General features: G+C 39.9%; 1 protein-coding gene across 1 annotated transcript in view; it reads left to right on the forward strand.

The window, feature by feature from the left end:
• The first annotated feature begins 11,162 nt into the window (after positions 1-11,162).
• Positions 11,163-27,876, forward strand: part of LOC129324322 (acyl-CoA (8-3)-desaturase-like) — a 34,862-nt gene continuing 18,148 nt past the window's right edge. The window contains exons 1-3 of the mRNA XM_054971513.1: positions 11,163-11,444; positions 20,648-20,758; positions 23,944-24,141. Of these exons, the coding sequence (XP_054827488.1) occupies positions 11,223-11,444; positions 20,648-20,758; positions 23,944-24,141 (531 nt within the window). The 5' untranslated portion in view covers positions 11,163-11,222. The remainder of the gene's footprint in view (positions 11,445-20,647; positions 20,759-23,943; positions 24,142-27,876) is intronic.

The raw sequence follows: 27,876 nt of genomic DNA on the forward strand, positions 1-27,876 counted from the left end.
ACTTGCTACCGAACGCACTGGAAGATCTATGAAACAGAAATGAAAGTAGCAAAGAAACATTACTTCTCGGCAACTATTGTGTTGGCTAGTTCATGAGCATCCCATTTGTTCAGAGTATCCATACACCTTCTAACCCCTAAATCTGAACCTTTACAGTCCCAAGAACAGACAATTAGCTGTGAGGCCTTTGCTAAGTTTTTCGCTGATAAAATAGCACAAATACACTCTGATCTAGATGCTAGCTGCAGTACAAATGAGATAGAAGAAATGCTTGCTACAAATGAGATAGAAGAAATGCTTAATACACCATCTAGCTTATATTTAGACTGCTTTGAACCAATTACAATTAACAGGATCTTAGCATCTATGAAAGCCACTGCGTGTGCGCTTGATCCTTGTCCATCTTGGCTGTTAAAATCAAGTAAAGATCAGATAAGTGAACCACTGAGGGCCAAGCTACACATGACGAATGACACTTGAACAGCAAGTGTATTTCTCCCTGTTCACTTGCCCTCCACTCAATCCACTTGCCGTTCAAGTGTCATTCGTCATGTGTAGCTTGGCCCTGAGATGTATTGTAAATCAATTGCTAACTCAGGGCACCTTTCCCCAGCCGCTCAAACAGTTATTCGTCCACTAATTAAAAAACCATCCCTAGACAAAACTGATGTGGCCAATTATCGCCCAGTCTCTAATGTGCCCTTTCTGGGCAAAGTGATTGAGAGGGCAGTAGCTGACCAACTCCAGTCCTTCTTGGGTGACTCTAATGCTCTGGACCCTTTCCAGTCAGGTTTCAGACCAGGGCATGGGACAGAGACAGCACTAGTGGCATTAGTGGATGATCTCTATCTGAATATAGACAAAGGCCGCGCCTCCTTATTGCTCCTCCTGGATCTGTCTGCAGCCTTTGACACAGTAGACCATGCTATCCTGTTGAGGCGTCTAGAAACAGAAGGAGGCATCAAAGGATGTTCCCTGGACTGGTTTAAATCATTTCTCATGCAACAGACTCAAAGGGCTGCAGTCGGAGATCAGCTATCTCCAGAATGGGAACAATCTTGTTGAGTTCCGCAGGGTGCAATCCTATCTCCCATGTTATTCAACCTCTACATAAAACCTTTAGGAGAACTCATTTGCAGCTATGGAGTTGGGTGTCATCAATATGAGGACAACACCCAATTCTATATCTCGCAACCCAGGTCCCCGCAGGATGCAGTAGAAATCTTAGATTGCTGCCTGACAGCCGTGGTGAAATGGCTGAAAAATAACAAATTGAAATTAAACCCAGACAAGACCAAAGTGATGCTTGTTGAGAAGTCAAATATTCTTAAAGACATTGAACTCCCCACTTTCAATGGAGTTTGTTTGACCCTCGCTGACTTATTTTATTATTTATTTATTTCAAATTTCTATTCCACCCTTCCCACGAGTGGGCTCAGGGCAGATAACAACATATTAAAATACAATAAAAATTCATCTGCATTAAAACATCATTAAAACAGCAGTATATTAATACACATTTAAAACAGGATGGTGGACAGCCTTCACAGGGAGGGTTAAGATTTTATACACCCCTTTTTTCAGGCTGGTGGAGGCCCAGCCTCAGCCATATGCCTGGCAGACCAACTCTGTCTTGCAGGCCCAGAAGAAGGATAGTAAGTCTTGCCGGGCCCTGATCTCAGTAGACAGAGCATTCCACCAGGTGGGAGCCAGGACCGAAAAGGCCCTGGCTCTAGTTGAGGCTTGGTGGGCCTCCTTGGGGCCAGGGACCACCAACAGCTGTTTGTTCCCTGATCGGAGTGTCCTCTGGGGAATATATGGGGATAGACGGCTTGGTTAAGAGCCTAGGGGTTATACTGGATCCAGTGCTACTACTAGAAAAACAAGTTAAGGCAGCTGCAAAAAATTCTTTCTACAATCTCACTCTAGCCTGGAAGATGGCTTCTTATCTTGACATGGCTGACCTGGCTACCTGGATCCATGCTATGGTAACATCAAAACTTGACTATTGTAATGCACTATACATCGATCTTCCATCTAAGTTAACTAGGAGGCTCCAATTGGTGCAAAATGCTGCAGCTCGACTGTTAGCAGGTGCAAGCAGGAGCATGAACATCACTCCCATCCTGCAGTCACTCCATTGGCCACCTATCAGCTACTGTGCTCAATTCAAGGTACTGGTTATTACATACAAAGTTCTTCATGGCCTTGACCCAACATACCTACAGGACCACCTCCCTCCCTATGCCCCTCCACAGCAGCTTTGCTCATTTGAACAGGGTCTCTTGCAGGTGCCAGCCTGCACATGGGCAAAATCAACTGCATGGGCAAAATCAACTGCAACCTGTACATGGATCTTCTCTGTGGTGGCCCCTACCCTATGGAATAGCCTGCCTGAGGAGGTCAGGAGAGCTCCCACGCTCTTGGCTTTCCACAAACAATGCAAAACTGAATTATTCAAAAAGGCTTTTTATTCACATAGAAGGGCGGTATTATAGGGAGGGGGTCTTGGATGTTTCGCCAGTGAGTTGGGAACCATGGGCTCTACTGTTATGTTGCTTTACATATTATCTGTTGCTTTGAATATGTACTTGTATATACTGCTTGTACTTTATGTTGTCTAATGTCAATCCTAGAATGGATTATGTTCTGTTTCAGCAATTCTTCAACCCTGTATTGGATCCTTGCTAATGCTATGTCTCTGTAAACTTGTATTCATCTACCCTATGACATTGTTTATGGAAATGTCCTTGACACTGTGTGGAAATGCCTACCCTTGTCCTTGCTTGTACCCCTGATTGTACTGATCTCACACTATGTAATCTGCCTCGAGTCCTAGTGAGAAAGGTGGACTATAAATGACATTAACAACAACAACAACAACAACAACATGTGGTCTTTGGCTGCACATGTGCAGATGCATGCTATTCTTTTCAAGGGAGTGGGGAAATGAGGTGCTGGGGCAGTTCTTTTTACATGTAATGGCACTAATATCGCACAGAATATAGTCCTCCCTCTAAACCATCGACCCACTGAATTTTCCCTCAGTTACACAAATGCATGCATGCACACACACGTGCATGCACACACACACACCAGGGCTTTTTTTGAGGGGGAACGCTCCAGAACACCATTCCAGAAGCTCTAGAATCTGCCACATGGTTCCTTCCTCCTTCGGCCCTGTAGGCTCTGCAGAGGAGGTTAAACTGCTTTGAGTTTGTTCTGCTTTCTTGAGAGTGAGCTGCTTTGAGCTCATTTTGCTTTTTTCCCCATTTGTGTTTGTGAGAGAGAGCTGGGGCCTGGCACGAGCTCTGCAGAGGAGGTTTGCTACTTTGAGTTCATTCTGCTTTTTCCCATTTGTGAGTGTGTGTGTGTGTGTGTGTGTGTGTGAGAGAGAGAGAGAGAGAGAGAGAGAGAGAGAGAGAGAGAGAGAGAGAGAGAGAGAGAGAGAGAGAGCAAGCAGAGCTGCTGGGGCCGGCTCTCCAGAGGAAGCTTAGCTGCTTTGAGTTTATTCTGCTTTCATTTCATTCAGGGGGTTCTGTGTATGTGCATGCTGTTTAAGTTCATTCTGTTTTATTTTCATTGGGGGAGTGGGTGGGGCTGTGTGTGTATGTGTGCTGCTTTGAGTTCGTTTCAGGGAGTGGGACTGTGTGTGTGTTGCTTTGAGTTCATTCTGCTTTCTTTTCATGGGGGTGTGGGGACTGTGTGTGTGCTGCTTTGAGTTCATTCTGCTATCTTTTCATGGGGGTGGGTGGGGCTGTACATGTGTGTGTGTGTCTGTGTGTGTGTCAGACTATGGAATCCCAGTTATCTAGAGTTCTTCTCCCCCTTCTGCAAGAAGCACAAAGTTTCTTGATTCCAAAAGGTTTATTGAAAGACAATGCTCAGGATACAAGTGTCCATATTCCAAGGATTAGGAAAGCCTTGGCTGAACGAAAGCTTTGTTGAGAATGACACACAAAATGGAAGTAACAACACTTCAAACACCCATTCCCAGCCTCCCCCCCTTAGTCCTGTCTAGAAGGCCTGGGAAGGCGAGGACGTCAAGGTCGGCCGGAACGGGTTGATAAGAATTCTTCGCTCCCATGAATATATGCGGCTCGGGCAGCACCTGGGCCTGGAGGGAGAGAACTAAACAACTACCGGTTATAACATGAGAATATGGCGTAGCTTTGGCTTGAGAACTGACTAGCAAACCAACACTGACATTCTGCCCCCCTTAAGACCTCTCCCCTCACCCTTCTGCTCCTGCTTTCTCTGGGTACTTTTTATGGAACTTAGCAATCAGTCTGGGAGCATTTACATGAGAAGCTTCTACCCACTCACAATACCCCTCCTCAAAGTCCTTCCATCTAACCAGGTAAAAGAGCTTATTGTGCCTGCATTTGGAATCCAAGACTTCTTCAATTTCATAGTGAACTTGATCTTCTATCATTGTTGGGTGTGGCACCAATCTGCTGGGATGCCACACATCTGGGGGAGGTGCTTTCTTGAGTAGGCTGATGTGGAAAGTTGGGTGGACCTGGCATAGATTCTTTGGTAATTCCAGTTCTACAGTTACATTATTGATTACTTTTTAAAAAAAAATTTATTGGGAAGGGTCCCAAGTATTTCAGGCCCAACTTTTTGCATGTTGCTTTCATTCTTTTGTTGACTGAAGTTGACATTGTTATGGTTTCCATAGCTTTTGAATGCAAATTGGTTCAGTGTTCGTTAAATATATCAGTTATGGTTATTTGTATTAGCTAAAATATCAGTTATGGTTATTCCAGTTTTGTGCTAGGAATGGATAGCTGTGTCCAAGTCACAGAAGGCTTTCATCAATATATTCATCATCATAGAGGTGTTCTTATGTCTTAATAGCTGTAACTCAAATGGTTCTCCCCACCCTCAGCTGATTAACATCACTGAAATTGCAGTGGACATATGGGTGTTAAGAACGTTTTTATGAATATCGTTTGTTTTGAGACATTGGAATATTTATGAGCATTTCTCAATATCTCAACAGCGTAGCCATTGGTGAGCTAGAGTTGGCAGGCAACGAAAAAAGCCATTTTAAACGGAGTATAAATCTAATGCAGCTAAAGTTGAGTATCTTCTTTTGAATTGCTCCAGTAAAGCAAAACCCTCCCTGAAAATTTGAAAATTCAATATTCATTAATTAGGAATTTCAGACTCTGGAATTTTGAGAAAGAATTTTGGATTTTTTTTTATGCTGGCAGGGGGAATCTGTTAGAATTTAGATTTGTGAGATGGGTTTTGGATTTTTAGAGGCCCCCTCCTTCTTGCATATTTTAAAATATGATTCCAAAGAAATGAAATGTTTGGGAAAGGGAATGGAATATTTTACTTTTTGTAGTGGATACAGAAAAGAAAAAAACCCTTTCTCATAATAATGTAATCTTCCAAGCTTACTAACATTTATCTTGTCGTAATGCATTGTGCTGGGTTCCAGGAGTGATGTCACTCCCGGGAGTGACGTCACCTCCAGAAGTGACATCATCATGCATTTCTGGGAACGCACATACACTTTGCACGCTTTGCGCATGCACATGTGATAATAGAGAGTTCCACCACCTCTTTTCCCAGAAAAAAAGCTCTGGCGCATGCACGCGTGCACACACATGCACACACACACACACACACACACACACAACAACAACAACAACAACAACAGATCCTGAAGAAAGTGAGTGTTGTGAGAAACTGGCTGGCTAAGGGAAAGGTGGTGAGGTGATGGCATTACAATCCTTTTTGGTTGTGGTCTTCTCCAAAGCCAAGAAAATTACCCCCTCAGACTGCAGAATTGACAGCGTTCAATTAAAACTAGGCCATTTGCACACATTGTTAAAGATACAGCCTTCTCATGGAACACTGCCAGCTTTCCCCCTTCACTTTACACGTCTCTGATTTCAAAATGGTAACAGGCTGTTTGGTTTCTGTTTTGTTGGTCTCTTTTCAAGGACCATGAGAAAGTGCATTCTCAGAAAAGGCTCAGAAAAAATGGAAGCCAAACAGCCTGCTACCTTTTTGAAATCAGAGACGTGCGGAGTGAAGGGGAAAAGTGAGTGGGCTGTCCCTTTAAGGATTGTGGAAATGGCCCTAGTCTCCACGTTTCCATACCTGGGGGTGGTCTTTGATTCCCACCTTAACTGGCAATCGCATTTTAAATTTTTAACAAATAAAATGAAGCCTTCAGTATCAGCAACTAAATGCTTCTTGTTTCCCCAAGGGAGGCAAATATACTCCAGGAGGTCTGCATGTATTTAATATGAAAACCATTCTGCACCTCCTTAATGGAGTTTTGATATGGATTCTACAAGTAAATGAGGACTTAGATTATTCACTTTGCCATTTTCTGTGACACATTGCAGGAACCCCAAATGTATAGCTGGGATAACTTTAAGATTAGAACTGGGTCAGGGTTCTATTGAAGACAAAGCATGGCTGCATGCATTCAAACATCTAAATGCTGCCCCTTCAGCAGTTTTATATGGGAAATATCAAAATATACCTTACTCCGATAGACTTTGTGATGCGATTTGGAAAAGGTTGACTCTTTGTCCCATATGATATTGGAATGCCATTATTATAATTCTTATCATGAACTGTGGATTACTCCTATTTTAACTAAACTACCTGCTACTGTATCAAAAGACAATATAGTTCCTTATTTGCTGGTGGATAGAGACCCAAAAATCACGTTGGCATTGGTCAAGTATCTCTCCACCATATTTTCCTTAAAGAAATAAGGACTCCTTATCCACTGTTTAAGATCATTGGATCAAAAGAACTTGAAAGAAAGGAAAGGTACAATCCTTTTTGTTCACTTTTTTACTTTTTCTATCATGCCAATAAATTATTACCTTTTGTACCATGTTTCCATGTGCTTACTCCCAGGGAACTGTCTATAAAATTGCAGTCTATGGTTGAAGTCTCCCTTCTAAGGGTTTCCAAAGCTGATAGGAAGGGAGAGGAGGGGGAGATTGGCAAGGGGGAGAGATACATTTGCTCATTTCCCCTCCTTGTAAAGTCTCTCTCTCCTTGGGATCTGATTCACGAAATGCTGTTAAGGGAAACAAAAATGCTGTCCTATGAGGTGAGCCCAGTGCCTGGGGGTGCTACAAGGTAGAAACCAAAACAAAACACACTTTTTAGTGGGAGGGACACGTTTCAATTTAGTTTCCCAGTTTTGGTTCAGAGTTCCGGAAGCTACTTTAAGGAGCCAAACCAGTGAATTCTATGAGTAATTTCAGTTCATTTTTTCTGTTAAGCACACCCCTATTGGCTGGCAAGCGGGGTTCCAAAGATATGAAGAGAATTAAGGCAAATGCCCATAGCCCCTACCTCCAACCTGCACTGATAGGCAGCCCTGCAAGCCTGCTAGGTAGATATAGGTAAAGGCTAGAGCTTCATATAACATGCATACCCCAGACCAGATGAGATGAGATGCAAAAAATCAGTAATACAATAGTTTTAATCATCTCTCTACATGACCTTTCTAATGCTGTAATTTCATATCATTATGTTAAAGAGCCACACTTTTCCCTGATGCAAATCACTCTCCTTCAGCTGCTACTAAGGAAAGAGACAGCAAAGTCCCCTAGTGCTCATTAAAGGAAGTGGGGTGAGGACCACTATTTTAAAATAAAACTAGAATGGGTGGGCCCTTATTTTCTAAAACATGCAATGGTAACCATACCTTGAGGGTGTGATAGATGCAAATTACATAGGAGTCAACAACAATATACTGATGTTGTTTTGCTTTGTATCTACACCATTGTACCCACCATTCATGAAATAACATGGCTGATCTAAACGGTTCAAATAAGAACACATCTGTTCTGGATGTTAAAAGGGAGGTTGTTGAGCACGGCTAAAAGGGATTGCCTCTTATTGCTAGTGCTTTACATACTTGTGGAGCACCCTGCATAAATCATTTGTACATGACCAGATTTAGGTCCATGTTTTATATAAAACCGAACAGCTCCATCACAGTGATACTGTGCAAGTCAGCCATTGAAGCAACCTCTTGTTTTAAGCAAATGTTAAATTTTCAAAAGGACGGACAATGGCCAAACAGAAAAGATTCAAAGGAAATTATGTGTGATAAAAGATGTGAGTATGAAGAAACCCTTACAGGATTCAGTATATTTCACACTGTTTTGAATATGAGACCATTATCACTATTCTCATATTCAAAATAATTTCAGTTGTCACTGTACAATTGTCACTATAATGATTTAGTGACAACATTACAGTTATCGCTATAATGATTTAGGATTAAAAATAATCGAGTTTATATTAACATTAGGAAAGACTTTCTAACAGGACAATCAGTGTAGCAGTGTAGTAACCTTAAGGCTAACTACCTTCAGGTCATTTTTAATGTTATTGGTTTTTAATTACAATGGTGCTTTTCTTGATTAAATACTTAATATAGGGTGATTCTGCACACGTTGGATAATGCACTTTCAATGCACTTTATCAATTGTTTGAGGTGGATTTTTTGTTCCGCACAGAAAAAAATCCATTCCAAATGATCTATAAAGAGGATTGGAAGTGCATTATCCAACATGTGCAGAATCACTCATAAACATAGAGTTACCAAGTGGCCTGGAAAAAAAGTCCTATCCCTTAAACAGAGGCTTAATGTGTGGAAAATGGGTGGCTGAAGTAAATATCTTCAGAAGTAAGTATCATCTCCTGGTAAATAACAGACCATTAAACCTCCATTAAAAGGACAAGACCTTGCTAAACATGGGTAATCAAACTTGCAGTAAAATTCAAGGCTGTTTCTCCATTATAAATGTGTAAATTGTTCCCATATTACAAGGTAGTTATGGAAGAGACTTGCACAAGCATTCTCCTCACAGAAAAGAATCTTGGCATTTCCCCATGAAAAGGCTGACAAACATTTCTGTCCCTCCACCAAATCTACTTAGATGGGCCTCCTTCTGCAATTGCTTTTGCTTCCTGAGGAAAGGAAATACTTTACATCCTGTCAGACCTCGCACAACAACAAGTGAGATGCGCAAACAACTTATTCAGTCATTTGATTCATTATGATACATTTTATCCTCATGAATAATCAACAACAAAATAAAGCTTTCAATCTTGTGTAACATCGAAAGAATCCACACAGATAACCTGAGTTATTGACTCAATAGACATATAACATAGGAATGTCAATATTGTACCTTGCAGCAGCTGAGTTTATTGTTATCTTTAATTTTATTGTTGTTTATCTTTAATGTTATTGTTGTTTATAAGAAGTTAAAATCAATTTTAATAATTTTTTTTTTAAAAAAGAAAGGAAATACTCCAGTGGAGCTTCCATTTACTGAAAGTGCAAAGGCTTAGATATACGGGGGTTCCACCCTGATGTGGGATCGTCTGTGAAGGTGATCTGATTCCCCAGAGACAAGCCACACACGCTGGGATATGTTTTGAGCTCAAGATGCTGGCAGGAGGGGAAGAAAGGGTTGAGACAAGCATATGCCTTGAAAGCAGCTATGTGTGTGTTATGTGCTAAGTCACTTCCGACTTACGGTGACCCCATGAATGAAAGACCTCTAAAACATCCTATCATTAACAAACTTGCTCAGTTCTTACAAACTGGATGATGTAGCTTCCTTTATTGCGTCAAGCCATAAAATTTTGGGTCTTCCTGTTTTCCTACTGCCTTCAACTTTTCCAAGCATTATTAACTTTTCCAGTGAGTCATATCTTCTCATGATGTGACTGAACTACTGTATCATTCCAAAGTACAATAGCCTCACAGCTTTATTGAATACATAAGACACTTTGGGGCCACTTTTTTTGGGCCACCCTTTTATACCCTTTTCTCTTCTATTTCTGAGGCCTTATTTGGGTTGTTACCAGGGCACCTATATCTAGATGGACCTCTGTGATCAGACATTATCATTGATGTATGTTCCTGACACGTTTGGATGTTTTCACCAACACAAATTCCCAACACCTGGCATGGGTCACTTTGAGTTTTAGCACCCAGAAACAATCTAATTTAGGTAACTTCCCCTTATGGCCTTTAATATTTTTCTGTCCATGAGCTTTATATTGCTTGACACTTCCTAAGAGCCTCAAACCTGGCTGAACTCCCCACTTATCATATGCTGTACTGGACTGGGCATGTAGAGGTATGGAGGCATCTATTTCTGTCCCTATCTGCCTGCCCTCTACACAGCCCTCCTTGCCATGTGGCTCTTTACTGGGTGCTGCAGTGGACTGGGCATGTAGGTGGTGTCTATTGCTGCCTCTGGCTGCCTGCCCTCTGCCCAACTCTTTCACCAGGGGGCCCTTCCCTTAGCATGGCCACAGTTCATGCTGCTACCACGGAAACCTCTAATGCCTTGGCAGAGGCTTCTCCCACTGTCCATCCTTCTGCCCCAGCTGAAATGGAGGGGTTCCCCCGTTTTTCTGCTCTATATGGAGTATTCTGTGCACATAGAGCAATAAAAATGGGAGGGGAACTCCCCCTGTGCTATTTTGACATGGGCAAACCGCTTGAGGGGGGAGGAAGAGCTCCTCCTCCCCCCTGCGGATGCCTTCTGAGGCCATTTGGGCTCTCCTTTATTTTTTAACAGCCATTTACTTTTTAATTGCTGTATGGTGGCAGAAACCTGAATTGGGTCTGAGGAAACCAGACCTAACTCTTTCAAAGCTTGCACATTTTGCTTGACCCAGACACCCAATGAAGCAACAATAAGTTGTAAACACATAAAAACAACATATCGACATCAATGAGAAAAAATTCAGCCAGATTTATCAAGTCAATTTACTCTCCACCAAATGCCCTTTTAATGTCCTGTTGGAGTTCTGTGGCTACTGCACAGTACATAGCCCCAAACAACACATTTATAGCTCATTCAAAAACTCAGTGAAGAAAGGATCATGAGGAAAAAGCAGCCTGAGTAGAAATGATTTGACTTGATGTGATATGATGTGACATGGCTGGACATGCCTCTACTAGTGCTGGTATGGAACGGAGCTGAGGGAGTAAGAAGAGGAGAAGGCAATTTTGAAAGGAATATAATGTCTGGAGCAATACAGTGTTACAAGCAGTTAGGATTGCTGCAAGAGGTCTATATAAATCTACCTTGCACATCGTGCAGCATGGAAAGACAACATTGCTCCAAAGTTTTGTTGGACAGAGTGGCAAATGAGTAGTTAGTTGGAAGACCCATTTCTCAGTGCTCAGGATGCCTCCACAGTCTGGAACTAGACTAGTAAAGCCAGAATCTTCCTCAGATATTCCACACCTTTTTACTTGGGAAGAGATAGGACTCCATTCTGGCCAGGAAAACTCGGAGAAAGAAAGATGGCTGGTCATCAACAGGAAAGTCTACAACATCACCAATTTTCGCTGGAAGCACCCTGGTGGAGTTCGTGTCATCAGCCACTATTCAGGACAAGATGCCACGGTGAGATCTTCCTGAGGGAGTCAGAAGAATTGGGGAGGACCAGAATTCAATGCTAGAGTGTAAACTTTGTATTTATGAAGTTGCAGGTTCAGCTCCTGGGATTACCAGTTATCTTGAAATGTATCAGATAGCAGGGCTGAGAAAGAACCACTGAAATTAAGTGAAAGTATAAATGGGGACAGTAGTACAGTTCAGTATATGACAGCTTTGTATGGTCATATGCACGCACATAGCAATTTTATTTATTTAGATATTTATTTCGTACTTTTCTTCCCAGTAGGGACCCAAAGTGGCTGTCATCCATTTTATTCTTACAATAATAATCCTGTGAGACAGGCTCAGCTGAGAGAAGGTGACTGGCCCAAGGTCATCCAGCTAGCTTCCACTGTATTTTTTAAAATTTATTTATTTATTTATTTGTGCAAAATGGGGGTGGGGGGGAGAGAAGCAAAAGGAAAAAAATGTCTTTCCAATGCTATTGTATAAGTCTTTTAGTGACTGTAAGGGCATGGAAGGTCCATTTCCATTAACCATCAATTAGATTCCAAGAAACAAGCAAATAATTTCAAAGTACATAAACATTCTCAAAAATAAATGGGTATCCTAATACAAAATTAATATGAGTAATGACTTCCTCCCAAAAGGACTGAATGACTGGACAAGTGCAAAGAATATGCTTAAGAGACGTAAGTTACAATGTAGACATAAGTTACAAAGAGACGTAAATTACAATGCCAACAATTGGACACTACTTAATCCTTTACTAAAACAATGCTGTGGTGTCCAGTATATCCTAAACATAATTTTCTGCTGAATAAGTTGCAGTTTAAGATTCATAGCAGCAAAAGCTATAAGGGTTAAAGCCTTATCTCATTGGTCTGGCAGAACTGGACAATCTAGCTCAATATTCATTCCTCCCTGAAACTCTGCATATCATATTTATTGACTGACATCAAATATTTATAAACAAATATTGTAAGTTTTGTTTACTGTGTTGATTCAATAAGATGCAGGGTGGGGGAGAGATTCTGAAGCCACAGGGCCATATTTGAACACAAACAAATTTTGCAGTTGTAAATATTGCCATACAACAGAAGCCGACATATCATATCTAGACTTCAAGTTGAGAAAAAGACAAAAACTCATCATCATAGCCTATCAATTGATTTAAAGTAAAAATTCCCTTGTCGGTCCAAGCCTTCCATAAAAATCATTTTCTTCCCATTTTTTTTAATGTGGATTGGACCATAATCTTATTTTAGCATGCGAGAATAGGTCAAATTGATACTGTTATGTGCCATACTTCTCTAACTGCAGAAATTGCAGGAGGAACAGAGTCCATTTTAATATAAGTAGAACCTAAAAACAATAAGCATCCAAGAGAACCCAAGATGGATAATCCAAATGAGAGGAGAGATCTCAATAATTTGTATGTTGTAGAGCTGGAATTTGAACCAGGGTATCCCAGATCCGAGCCTGAAACACAAACTACTGCACTGTACTGGATGAATTGGCCTAGTCTCTGGAGGCACATGCATGGCATCGCCAACATTGCTACGTTACTTCTGGGTACAACTATATGGTAAAACAATAGAATTTCCTGCAATTTCTAGCATTATCCTTTTTTACTTCTGAATACAACCCAAAAGTGACATAATAATGTCAATGACTTTGCAGTTTTTTATTTTTCTCCCTGGGCAATGAGGCTTGCTTGCAGGAGGCCTCCCACCATAGTGGGAGCCCTGTCAAGTCTATGTCATGGAGAATGCTAAACTACTGCTCTTGTCTATGGAGTGATTTTTTTGTTTGACAAAGAAGATTCAGATATCTGAAATGGATTGGATACAGATTTAGCACAATGTTACAATGACATGTCAAGAGAATCTTACAGAGACAGGAAATCGTACAGAAGGAGTAGCAGAACCCTACAAGTGCCATTCTAAAAACACTTTCCTGGGAGTAAGCACCTTTGGTACTTTAGTAAAATTCTAAGTAGATGTGTATGGTTTCTGTCCAGGAGGGAAATTAGGGCTGTATTTGGACATGGGTGAATGAAGCAATATTATGCAGGCCCTATTTCAATACTGAAACAATGAAAGTGTTGGGAAATAATTGGCTGCAGTTCTGCATATAGTGAGGTTACTGAAAACACAATGGCCATTTCCACATGTTGTTAAAGCAACGGGCTACTTACTCAATGCTGGGTTGTTGTTTTTTACAGATTCCAGATGTCTCCAATTTCAAAGCGGAAGCAGGCAGTTTGTCTTTCGTCTGATCAGTGTCCTTGACCCGGCACAGGAAAGAACAGGAAATCCCGGTCTCAGAAAAGATGCTGATCAGATGAAAGACAAACTGCCTGCTTTCGCTTTGAAATTGGAGGCAACTGGAATCTGTAAAAAAAGAAAACCCGCCAGCATTGAATAAGTAGCTCGTTGCTTTAACAACATGTGGAAATGGCCAATGAGTTCAAAGGGTCAGCATTCTAAATTAATACAAGACTGATTATCTAGGGAGTAGCACCTCCCCAGAATGCCCCACTTTATTCAATAAGGTTTACAATCAGGAAAATGTTTTTAGGTTTACAGCCATGGACTTCTAAGTCTATTCTAAATATGTTTACCCCAAACCAGAGTGGTTTACTAGGGGTTTCAGGTAGACATGGGCACAAACAGCATTATGAACAGAAAAAACCCATTGAACAGCCCAATCTGCTGTTCACGAGCAAACTGTTCAGGAGGCCCCATCCTAAACGAACAGGTGGTCGTTAAAAGCCTTGTTCATTGCCTTCAGCAGCCGTTCAGCAAGCCAGATAGTTTGGTGCCTGCTGCAATCAATCCCCTTGCCAACCGAAGGGAGGGAGGGACTGAACTATGTCTGAACTCCTTCTGGCTTTCCTTCTGGCTTTAACCCTTCAAAGTACTTCCAGCAGAGAGTCCCATTTTTGCCACTGTGAAGAGAAAATGACAGCCAACGGGGAGACCCATGGATCATGCCTTTCCCGGGGTGCAATCTCTCTGAAACTTGAGGGGTCTTCAGAGGACAGTGAGGAACAGGTCCCCTGCAAATTTGGTGCATATTGGACATTGGGAAGGTCAGTTTGTGGGATGTTTAAAGGGCCCTTCTCCTTGCACGTGGCAGGAAAGGGCCCTTTAAACTATCAGCTGGCAGACGGCTGGGGGGCATTCCCCCCTGCCGCCTGCCAGCTGATAGTTTAAAGGGATCTTTAAAGGGCCAGGTAAGTGAGTTTGAGGGGAGGGGGCTAAGTGGGGGGGGTTGTGGGGTAGGGGTGGTTCTGGCTCCCACAAACAACGAACAATGAACATGTCCGGGAACAGTCCATGTTCATCCATGTTCGTTGTTCGTTGTTCGTGGATGGCACCAAACGATGAACAGGGTGTTTGGGGTTTTTTTCCCCATTCGTGCCCATGTCTTGTTTCAGGCCTCTCACTTCTGGCCTCTGTGCCAGTATATCACTTCCAGGTATGACCCAAAATTGATGATGGATAGCTTTAGGATTCACCAGAAATTCTATGGTAAAACCATAGAGTTTCTGGTGATTCCTGCTCAGCCTGGCAACCCCAGTAGTTACCTAAATAACATTCAAGTGAAATTCAAATCAAATTTGTAGACCTTCTCAAACAAAATATTTGAGCAATTTCAAGAGACAAAGAAGATTTTATACAAGGGAAGTTATTTTCTCCTATAGAAACATATAAAATAGAGCTGGAAGGGATTCCAAGAGTCATCTAGTCTGACCCCTGTACAACACAGGAAATTCACAGCAACTCCCCTCCCCACTCCCTCACTGACCCCTACCCTATGCCCAAAGCTTATGTTTGCTTAGAATTTCAACCTATTGTATACATTAAAATGGAAAAATATGTTGCCCCCTGATACTTGTATGTGTTGGTTTAGTCTCAGAGTGGAGTACCAGCTCCTTAGTTCTGTTTTTACATTAGAATAGTAGACTGTGTGAGCTCTAGTGCTCAAACCAGTTGATTCCCTCCATGTATTTTCTTGCTAATAAATGGATGGTGTTTTTTTTTAACACATCCATCTCTGCTGAGTGAATCTAACAGCAGGAACATGAGTGTGTACCCTGTTCTTAATTTGCAATCAAAAGGGAATCTTACACCATATTTTTTGTATTTCACTCAAGAATGTCTTATATTCCTCCAAATATACTAATCTTTTTGGCTGCAGTTAAAGTGAAACAGATGCTAGAGAGTATTCTGATAAAGACATATTGGCTCAGAATTTGTTTCAGCCAAGTACTAATGGAATATGGCGTACATTCTAATAGACATAGGACATTTCATCCTGAGTGTGTTAAAAATAATAATGCTACATTAAAACGAATGGGGTGATATTGGTGAATTAAAATTACATATCGCAAACATTTTATGCTTTCTTAGCTCAATTATCAGTTTCATACTAAAAACAGTAATTTGTATATTTTTTGTTGATAACAAAATGAACACACTAACACCTAAAAATGACAGGTGAGCTTATTTCAATTGACATCCATAAATGTAACACAGGGTAAATTTTGTATGTTGCCTGGTTCTTCTCATTCAACTTATGACATCTATGAAGGAAATACCAAAGGCACAGAACCAGATAAAAAACTTTGGTTTGTTTCTTTTTAGTCCTGGATAGAGCTAAGTATGGATTTCTATGTTCTTGTATCACACCTCAGCCATGTGTTTCAATAAGGTTCTATAAACTTATGCCGGGGAGCGGGGAGCATTCTACCTTTCCATATAAAGAGGCACTTGATTTGATACATAATTCATGATAACACAATTCTGTGAACATATCACCAAAAATCCTTTTGTCAGCTATTTTCAGTTGTAATTTCACTTCAGTCATCTTAGTCTTTCCAACACATGCAACCAAGCTATACTGCACATGGGAGGCTTTTTGTCCTCTTTACATACAAAAAAGGATGGTTGAACCATGACAAATTCATCCAAGGAAATGATACTCTTTTAGAAAGGATAAGGCCACCTGGACTGGAATGAACTATTATCACATGTGTTCAGGACCAAGTACAATTTTCTTAGGCCCATTACAGATTCATTTAACTTAATCAGTTATAAAAAATAAAAATCTACAAAGACATAAATAGCCACACCATGATAACAGCATTGCAGCCCAGGATGCCCCTCCCTGGACCTTGCTAAAGTGTATTTGGTTCCCCCTTGCCAAGGTTGCCAGGCCTAACCTGGCCAAGACTGCCAATCAGCAAGAGGGTTGAAGGGGCATGTGGGGGGGGGGCAAGTGACACTGGCAACGTAGCCAACATCACTATATCATTTCCAGTGAAGTGACAATGGGTAATTCTTTAATAACAACAACCACATTCGATTTTTATACCACCCTTCAGGAAAACTTAACACCCACTCAGAGTGGTTTACAAAGTATGTAAACCACCTGTGAGGTGAGTGGGGCTGAGAGAGCCCTGGAAGAGCTGTGACTGACCCAAGGTCACCCTGCTGGCTTCAATCAGAGGAGTGGGGAGTAGGGGAATCAAACCTGGTTCTCCAGATTAGAGTCCTACCACTTTTAACCACTACACCAAACAGGCTCTTTAGGAATCACTGGAAACTCTGTGTTTCTAGTGTTTCTGGCAATTTCTAGAACTACACATTGCCACTTTTGAGTTGTACCTGGAAGTGACATACTGGCACAGTGGCTGACAGTGACAATCAGTGGGAGGCCTCCAACCATAGCAGGAGCCCTGGAAAACCTAACCATTCTGGACCCCAGTTCCTGTCACTGCAACTACTCTTCTACCTATCCTCTCTGCATAATGTAGTTCTTCCTAGCTAGGTACTGCTGAACACACATGTACCAGGAACAGAAACCACATGAGTCAGTAGTTGAGAGATATCTATTGTGACTTTACAGTGCAATCCAGAGCTATACCCTTCTAAGTCCTCTGAAGTCATATCCCTCAGTAACTTTCTATTTTCTGTACATTGTTACATTGGAAAACTCAGAAAATGAAGTAACGTAAAAGGCTCTCTTCCCACCCTTTCAGTCGATTATAACATTTCCAGCTAGAAAGGTAATTGCTCAGGCTGGATAGAGTAATAGTCCTGTTGTGAGGTTCAGATTGTGTTGACTGAGAAAGCTAGACTGTTTAAAATATTTATAAGGTTGGAATGGTTCATTTAATAGAGGGCTGAGTTAGAATCTGAGAAAGCAGAACATAGTGTGTTACCCAACTAGGCAATCTCCTAATTAGTTGGCGGACAAGCAAGAGGGAGTAACTGGGATTCTCCATCTACGTTCACGGGGATTATTCCCTTAAGAGAACTCTCAAAGTAAGCCAGACAGATGTTCAATCAGAAAGGTTGTTGTAAAAAAAGAGAAATAAAAGGGCAAACATACACAAAACAATACACAGCACACATTCAAGGCTAATGAAAAGGAAATTAGAGGAGAAAGCAGTTTTGGGGAAGGCAATAGCTACCAGTCTTGAAGACAGAGGTCTGCAGAGGCAACAGCAAAATGACTAGCATTTCATGGAGAAGAGGCTCAAATGGATTTGGGGGCATCTGTTTGGATGCTAAGGCACACGCACACATGCACACACACTGGTGGCTATGGAGTCCAGATATAGGGTGAAACGCTCCCTGGGGCAAGCTGATATCTTTGCCCCGAAAACAATGACTTTCTGGGTTTCTCCAGAGATGGACAATGGAGTTCAGGAGAGACTTAATGGGCCTTCCTGAGGTGGACTATAGGTGTGAATAGTGCTTGATGGTACTGGATGGGAAAAGCTACCCAGTTTGCTGAATAGCATTAGGCGATACTTAATCAGGGTGAATGAGTGGGGGAGAGTGAGGCAGAGCATGGATAAGGTGACTCAGGAGCTTCCTGGAAGCCTCACTGTCCTAAGTTATGCATCTCTCCAGGGCAAAGAGGGGGGTCTTTAGTCAGCCAGCTGCTCTGACTCTCCTTTTAAAATATTTTCCATACTCTGTTACCTAGGTGGCATCCATTTTGTTTTATTTTAGGTCAGGCAGTGCCTTGCATTTATGCTATACGAGGAAGGGTGTTTATGATTTCCTATCTATAAGCTGCCCTTCAGCAAGAGGAGGTGTCTGACTGCTAACAAGTGTTAAGAAACTGTTGATTATCTTGTTCATTACAGAAGTAGTTCCTTTGAAAATAGATTTGCAATAAATTGAGAAACTCACAGTGCAATCTTGGAAGTATGCCCCACTGAGTAACTTGAGTAGGTTTCTAAGTAGACCTGCTTAGGATTGCTCTGTAAAAGAAGTTAAAACTGACCACATTTATTCCTGCATAAACATTTGTGAGTTAAAGAGCTCATCATCATAATAACAATAATAACATTCAATTTATATACTGACCTTCAGGACAATTTAACACTCACTCAGAGTGCTTTACAAAGTATGCTATTACTATCCCCACAACAATCACCCTGTGCAGTGGGTGGGGCTGAGAGAGCCCTGAGATGCTGTGACTGTCTCAAGGCTGGCTTCAAGCAGAACAGTGGGGAATCAAACCCAGTTCTCCAGATCAGAGTCCTGCTACTCTTAACCACTACACCAAACTGGTGCACATTCATTTAACAGATACACACACACACACACATACATAAAAGTGTTGCAGAGGGGGAGTATTACAAAGAGGTGCCTGAAGTTCCAGTTTCTTACAGCATTATACTGCAAGGGTCTGATAAAAGAACATGCAGTCAAAAGAGTAATCAGTCCACTGATGATGAACTAGCAAATTAAGATGAATGTAGAATCAAATTCAGACAGATTGATCACTTGGATCTTGTTTCACCTGTGCCCTTCAGCATAGTCAACATATATACAGTCTGAGAAACAGAGGCTTTTGGGGTTCCCTTTTTAACATTCCTCATCCCACCCACCTGTTGCTTATAACTTTGAGAATAAATGTATCTATGCTTAATGCACTTGACTAAGTGCGCTCTAAGACTTCCTGGTCTCCCTGCTTGTTGCCTGCCACCCTGCTAAGGGCCAGTGGGAGGTTTTGTTGTTTTTTTTAAAAAAATGGGGCTGCACCAGTGGTGCATCACTTCCAGCAAATAGAGTTGGGAAAAGCTCTATGGTTTTACCCATTAAATCATTGTTTTCGGGACAAAAACGTCAGCTTGCCCCAGGGCACATTTTGCCCTCTATGGTTTTCCCATAGACCATCTCCTTGACATCACTCAAGCATTGTGACCACTTCTAGTGTGGCATTGCCCCCCCCCCAAAATCAGTACCCCCACCCCCACTGGTTGCCAGTCATAGGTTAGCAACCCTAGTTCTAACTCATGAAAGCTGGAAAAAATGTTGTTAGTCATGGATTTAGATTCAAGACCATGGCAATACAGCCCAGAAAACCCACAACAACCAATGTTGTTAGTCTTTATGATGCCACTGGATTCCTGTTTAATTTTGCTGCAGCAGACAAATATAGCTACCCCTCTAGAATTATTATTAAGAAAGTGAAGCAGTGCTACTGGTGGGATATAGAAATACTTCCATGAAAATATGATATATCTAAATTCTACACTAAGAACTCTTTCTACTAGTCATGGAAGGGCCATGAAAAGCAACAGCCTAGAGTACATATTCTTCTGTACCAAAGGAGTTAGCCGTGTTAGTCTGTAGTAGCAAAATCAAAAAGAGTCCAGTAGCATAAGCTTTCGAGAATCACAGTTCTCTTCATCAGATGCATGGAGGGCCAACAGAAACTGGTCAGATATAGAGGAGAGGGGAAGGGGGGAGGAGAGGGGAGATGCAGACAACTTCTTTGATATGGAGATGCAAACAGCTCCTTTTGATGTGGGGATCAGTTTGCTTCTGTAAAGGTTCAAAGGAGTTTGCCGTGTTAGTCTGTAGTAGCAAAATCAAAAAGAGTCCAGCAGCACCTCCAAGACCAACCAATTCCACTGCAGCACAAGCCCTCGAGAACCACAGCGCTCTGACGAAGAGAACTGTGATTCTCGAAAGCTTATGCTACAATAAAATGGGTTAGTCTTAAACGTGCTACTGGACTCTTTTTGATTTCTGTACCAAAATGTCCCATATGTTGATGAAAATGAACTTCTCTGCTTGAGAACAAACTTTTGTGTTAATCATTTCTGCACAGTGGTCTTTCTCCTGTTCATAATCATAATCTCTTCTCCTTGTTGCTTTGTTTCTTCTCAGGATGCTTTCACAGCTTTCCACAAAAATGAGGATCAAGTAAAGAAATATTTGAAGTCATTGTTAATTGGGGAACTAGCACCTGATCAGCCCAGCTGTGAGCCCACTAAAAACGTGAGTTTTCCATGAAGGGGAAACTGTGGTCTTTGGAGAATTAAAGGGGAAATAGAAACTTAAGATCAAAAAGGGGTATATTTTATTGTATTTTGTTGGATTAGTATGGAGTTATAGTGTTATAGTAATAGGTATTTAAGGAATAGTATGTTACACATATATATGTATCTTTTTTAGTTAGTGTATTTAGTAGTACTTATTATATACTTATATAATTTTTATATTTTTAATTAAGATAAGTAATATAGTAAGTGTAGATAGTTAAGATAAGTAAAGAGATTTGATTAATATGCATAATATAGATATACATTATAGACTTTAAGAATTTATATGATATACTTTTTAGATTAAGTTGGGTATGGAAAAGTGCTGGGAGTCACTAGAAAAGAGGAGGGAAGGATGGGGAAATTGTTATGGGATAGATAATGTTAATGATTTCTGTGTATGTTTGTGAACCCATAATAATAATAAAAAAAACCGTGAGTTTTCCACAGGGCTCATACAGACAAATATCTGATTATGTGAGATGAAATATACTACGCTGCAGGCACAACAGGTTTGCCAGGCTTGCTGAAGCAGGACACTTCCCTCCCCCTGCTGCCCCTTCTCACCACTGCTCAGCTGGTTGGTGGGAGAAAAAAGGGAAGGGATGAGGCCACTGATGTTGTCAGATCCACAATGCCATCACATCCAGTATGATCAAAAGGGATGGCATTGTGGCATCAGGAACAGTCTAGTATTCAGCCCAAACTGTATTGTTAAATCATAGAGTTTTGTCCGAATGCTGCAGTGTGCCTGGTGCTGTGATGATGTCACTTCCTTTCATCCTGGAAGTTATGTCATTGTGGTGCTAAAGACATCATTACATCACCATTGGGTGAATCTCCTGCTGGTTGCCAGCCTCATTCTGGCAATGCTGTAGCACAATTCTCTAACATTCCTACAATGCTCTGTGTTTTAGATATATCCTTTCTGTTCTGTTCTGAAGAACCTGGGGCAGGACTCCTTTAGTGGATGTGTATACTCAGTCTCAGTGTTTGAAGGAATTAAGTGCGTATGTCCAGACCTTAAAAAAGCAAAATTTGACCCATCCTCTCCCCATTCTTTAATACCAGAACATACATTAATACAAATGAAATAATTTCTGACATTCATTAATGAGCTAAAACAGGTGAGATTTTATATTTGGTACCTGCTCCCCAGAAAGAGGAGGGACAGTATGAAGAGAGAGTGATTCAGCAGGTGTGTGTTTTGCAAGAATATAATCCACCCAGAACACTCTGTTCCACTAAAAGGATTGTCTGAAATTGGTATTTCCGCACATTATTTCAACCAAGTGCAGCACCATATCAGTAGCTTAGGAAGGAATTTCTAAATTCTAAGTAAGAACAGCTCCTGTTTGTCTGAGCTATTATGTTATCTGTTGCTAGTCTTGCTAGGCAGGGACAAACACTTTGTTCATACCCTCTGGAAGGGAGAGCAGCCAGGGAGGAGGATAAAGGCAATGGCCCAGTTTACCTGCTTTGACGATAGGGGGATGATGGCAAAACATAAGCCAAGGCTACACTTCCCATTTTCCAATAATAGGCACAGTTTCCCTCTTTTGCACAGGACAGAAGTTTGATTTGCAGGTGGGGCGGGGGGGGGGAGACCAGGCTTTGGCCACACTAATATCCTCATGACAGGTAGTCCACATGACCTGCAGCCTAGGGAGGGACAGAGATATGCCTACCTTCCACCCCCACCTCCAGCAAGGCAACCAAATTTAGAAGATCAGTGATAATGAAAGATAATTCTGTTTGTTTGTTTTACTGTGCTTTATACTGCTCTTCCTTCAAATATCTTAGGCTGGCATACATTGTTCTCCCCTCCATTTTACACTTACAACAACTCTGTTAGGCTGAAATAGGGTGTATGCCCCAAGGGTTACCTTGTACATTTATAGGGTTTCCAGCACAGTGCTGGCAAGAGATTGCAGGGGAGGAAACGTGCCTACTCAGTGTCATACCAATACCACAACAATGTTATCACATCCACACAACATTCTGGGAATCTTCATAACTCTATGGTTTAATGCAAGACCTCTGCATTGATGTGATAGTATCACTTCCAGTTCATGCCAGAAGTGACATTGTGGCAACATTGCATCATCTCCCCTTTTCCCTAACACCACCCTGTCAAGTATAACAATGGGGAATGGGGGGTCCAGGCAGGAGTTTTCCAGCTATAGTAGGAGACCTGGCTTCTAAAAAGAAAATGTAATTTTTAAGTTAGTATATTGGAGTACTAGATGAGATTCTAGAATGAACAGTATGTGAAGGGAACTGCAGACAGATTTTATGGGACGAATGCTGTTTTTGGAGATGCTGTACAGAAAGAGAAATAATACAGGTGAGCAGTTGTCACCAGTTTCTCAAGTGTGAGCCATTCACAGATTTATGCAAGGGCACTAAAACAATGGTTCAATGTACTCTTCTGTATACTCCTAATAAAAGACTCGGAATAACTAGTGTTTGGTCTACAGAACATTTATGGTTTATCAGTCACCATGTCGATTATCAATAATGTCAAGGGGTATATTTTCATTCTGCAAATAGTCTTTCTTACACTTCCTTTTATTGATCTCTCACTCTGAACTTTGATGTAGTTTGGAACTTTAATTACAAAAGTTACATGTCCCCTGAAATAATGTAATTGTTTACTATCATTTTTAAACAACCAAAAACAAATCCAATAGTTGTATTTCTTTTTTACTTCCATAGCCATTAGTCTTATCGCTCATTAAAGGCTGGGTTACATTGAATATGTGAGGTTATAGAATATGATATTCTATAACCTCAGTATTGCAAGTGATTACAATAAGAACAGCTATTGTCTAACAAACAATCTGAGTTGCAAAGACATCCTACTTCTATGGCCAAGTCACTCACTATAGCTCACTCTTTGTGCTTTGTTGAACTTAAGGTACAGAGCGAGCAGATAGAGTCTTGTCATGTGTGTCTACTTAGATGCTGAGCTGAGCAAGAACTTCTTGTTTCCAACGCCTCTTGTTTAAACAGAGCTAGCCAGGTATATATATGCATATATATTGTCATCACAATCCTCTGTAGGAGAAAGCACAATAATTTGAGGGAAAATTTGAATCTCACCAGAAATAAGAGAGATATTGTTGGCACTTTTCACAGGTAATGCTGACAAATGATTTTCGGGAGCTACACAGCACTGTGAAGAGGATGGGACTCATGAAATCCAGTTATCTCTTCTTCCTGTTCATTGGCCTACATGCTTTACTAATAGATCTTGCATCATGGTTAACTATGTGGTACTTCGGGAAATCGTGGGTGACCCTTCTTGTCAGTATAACAATGTTTTTCACTGCCCAGGTAACATGTCTGTGTTCTTGGAACCTATCTACTTTGTTTCTGAAACTGTCTATTTTGTTTCATAATATTCCTACAAGCCAGTGAATGAAGGTAGAGGAATTTCAACCTCTTTTAGTGCAATCCTAAACAGGGCTACTCAGAATCCTACTGCCACCTACTCAGTGGTGCCCCCAGGAAAGTGTCCTTAGGATGGCTGTGTTTACACTTTGGGGTAATACACTAATAATAATTAATGGGGTTGATAATGTTTTATGTTTCATGAACTAAATACTGTCCTCAGCCATGCAATATAACAAGTGGGATTTCAGCCATATTTTTAAAAGTTTTGTGCAATAATAGTGATAAAGAGTTATTCTGTAGCTGCTCAGAACTCTTGCAGAAATTCTGGGAATCAAAATTGAATGGAAACAGAAACACTCTAATCCCCCTATTAGTCTTCCCTAATTGATCTCCAGATTATTGAGATCATTTCCTCTAGAAGAAATGGCAGCTTCAGATGGCAAACTCTATGACATCACATTCTCCACGGAGCACATTCCCCTCCCCAAACACCAGCCCTTCCCAGATACTACCCCCCAAATCTCCCAGAATTTCCCAAGCTTGTGTTCGCAACCCAAATGAACAAGCCGGATACTAACAGAAAAATATTGAAATGTCCCTACATTAGAAAGATATTTTTCAAAGATATTTTTGAAATGTTGTAGTAATACCGTGGCAACTGCTTTTCTGGTTCATCCCACAGTGCTGCTACATAATTAAAGCCAATAACTATCTGGGTGAATCAGTGTAATGGGTTTTATATGCAGCTCTTGCCTGGCTGGGCTCAGAATTGATGATTTATTGTATGTGCATTCATATTCAGGGAGTTAGTGCAATTCTTTTTTAAAATTAAAAAAATCAATTGATAAACTCAAAAATATGATCATACAATCACCGAAATCATACATCTGCTATAATCTCCTACTACATTTATCTACATAAAACATAAATTATCATCATCTAAATCATACACGACACCTGTAAACCATAGACATAAACTAAAAATGTACATTAAAATATAAACTTAAACTAAAATTATTCAAATTGTATAGTTCACATATCTATATAGACTTTGTCTTATATAACTTGCCTTATATATTCTTGATTGTTCATTTCTATTCAGATATCTCTATTCTATCTTTGCCATCTATCTTCATATTTGATAGTGATTTTGTTACAAACATGTATTGCCAATCTCTTTACTTCCTATTCTAATTTAAGCTTACATTTACTCTTATTCTTGATTTCTATGCATTGTTGTAATATTACTTGGTATAATACTGAATAACATATTTTGGAGATTTATCACAAATTTAAATTTCAATATCTTTTGCATTCATGTATTTCTATCCAGTATTTTCTTGCTTCTTTACATGTCCACCACATGTGGACGCAACAAGAATATGTTGCGTTCATATTCTTACATTTCCAACATTTTCCATTATACTTTTTATTAGTTTTTGCATTCTTTGATGCACCAAGAAACATATTATTTCAATTCTCCCTTAATGCTTGACATTCAGTAAATTTAATTTCTTTATTCCACAAATTTTCCCACTGACTCAAACATATATTTTCTCCTAAATTTTTCATCCATGTTATCATACAAGTCATTGTTTGCTTTGTTTCTGTGTCATATTGCAATAACAATTAACATATTTTTCATAATAAATGTCTCCAGTAATTAATTGTTCAAAAACTGTTTTGTCTCTTAGCTGACCTCCTTCTTTAGCTGTTTGTTTTTTAAGTTTAGACATTGTTTGATAATACAACCACCATGGGATATTTTTTCCTTCATCTTGAATTTCCTGCCAGGATTTTATTTTCCCTTGTTTGTTCATCATATATTCATAACTTATATAATCAATTTTTATTTCTTATACTATGTCATTATAAACTTCAATTGGAGATATCAAGGGCGAAATTGGTGGACTTATTCTATTTTTGCACTGAAACCGTATTCTTAATAATTCATCCCTCAAAATATGTGCCATCTTGTCACTGAATAGTTTGTAATAATTTCTTAATCCATAAATAATTATGAATTCCTTCTTTAGTATCAATTGTCTCCAGTTTAAGATTCGTTCTATATGGATTTATAATCCAGTCTGATATCCAGACTGATGCAGCTGCTTGATGATACAATTTGATATTTGGTACAGCTAATTCTCCTCTGTTTTTCATCCTGTATTGTTTTAAATCTTATTTTTGGTTTCATCCCATTCCATACAAAGTTATTTATCATTTTTTGCCATTTTAAAAGTCTTCATCTATATAGATTTGTAACATTTGAAACAAAAAATTCACCTTTTGACAGCAGAGATTCTTACTTACCATGAAAATTTCACTCTTTCCCATCTTTGTAAACTTTCAATAATGCTTGTCCAGACTTTCTAATAATTATTTATATATAAATTATTGTTTTGCCCTGTTATATATATTCCCAAATATTTTATTGGTTTTTTGGTAACAAAACATTCTGTTATTTTCTCTCTCTCTTCTTCCTCTACTTTATTTGCTAGTGGTAACATTATTTTGGTCTTCTTTTTATTCCGTTTATATCCAGAATGCATTCCAAGTCTGATTATTTGTTCCATTGTATATTTCAAAGAATTGGTTATTACAACATCATTGCCATAGCTTTTAATCTTGTATTTTTCTTTATCTTCTTTTATTTCAACAATTCTAATACCTTGTCTAATTTTTATAGGCCTATTGCCAAAATAAATAATAACAGTGATATTGGACAATCCTGCTGAGTTCCTTTTGCTATTTCAATTTTCCCCATTAGAAAGCCATTTACTAAAATTCTGGCTTGCTTGTCTGTATAGATAATTTGCATCCAATTTAAAAACTCAGTTCCACAATTCACATTTTGTAATACTTTCATTAAAAATAACCAAGACGTTATCAAACACTTCCTCTGCATCCAAAAACATAAATGCCCTTTTTTCTCCTTTTCTCTTGAAATAATTATATTAAACAGATATCTGATATTATCTTTTATATATCTCTTTGGAACAAATCCTATTTGACCTTCATGGATTAAATCTAGAATATATTTTCTTAATCTCTCAGCCATTACAATTGTAAAAATGGTATAATTCACACTAAATAATGAGTTTGGTCTATATGATTGTGTTAATAGTGGCTCATCCCCTTCTTTATATATTAAAGTAATGTTCACTTCTTGCCACATTGGTGATATATGCTTCATCTCTTATATTTCATTAATTACTCTTTGCAATGGTAATGCTAATATATCCTCAATGCATTTATAATATGCTGCTGGTATGGCATGATTAATTTCTTGTATTGTTACCACTTGATTCAAAATTCTTCTGTGCTCAGACTTAAATGTTTAATTGGTACTTCAGATAAGTATTTTCCCATCCCCTCCTCATAACACAACAACAACAACATTCGATTTATATACCACCCTTCAGGGCAACTTAAAGGCCACTCAAAGTGGTTTACAAAATGTGTTATTATTATCCTCATGACAATTATCCTGTGAAGTGGGTGGGGCTGAGAGAGCTCTGGAAGAGCCGTGACTGACCCAAAGTCACCCAGCTAGCTTCAAGCAGAGGAGTGGGGAATCAAACCCAGTTCTCCAGATTAGAGTCCTGCCACTCTTAACCACTTCACCAAACGGTGGTATATCTATGGATTCTTTCTTATAAAGATTTAAGAAAA

The sequence above is a fragment of the Eublepharis macularius genome, chromosome 2 (assembly GCF_028583425.1).
Source record: "Eublepharis macularius isolate TG4126 chromosome 2, MPM_Emac_v1.0, whole genome shotgun sequence".
In the NCBI taxonomy this organism is placed as follows: domain Eukaryota; kingdom Metazoa; phylum Chordata; class Lepidosauria; order Squamata; family Eublepharidae; genus Eublepharis; species Eublepharis macularius.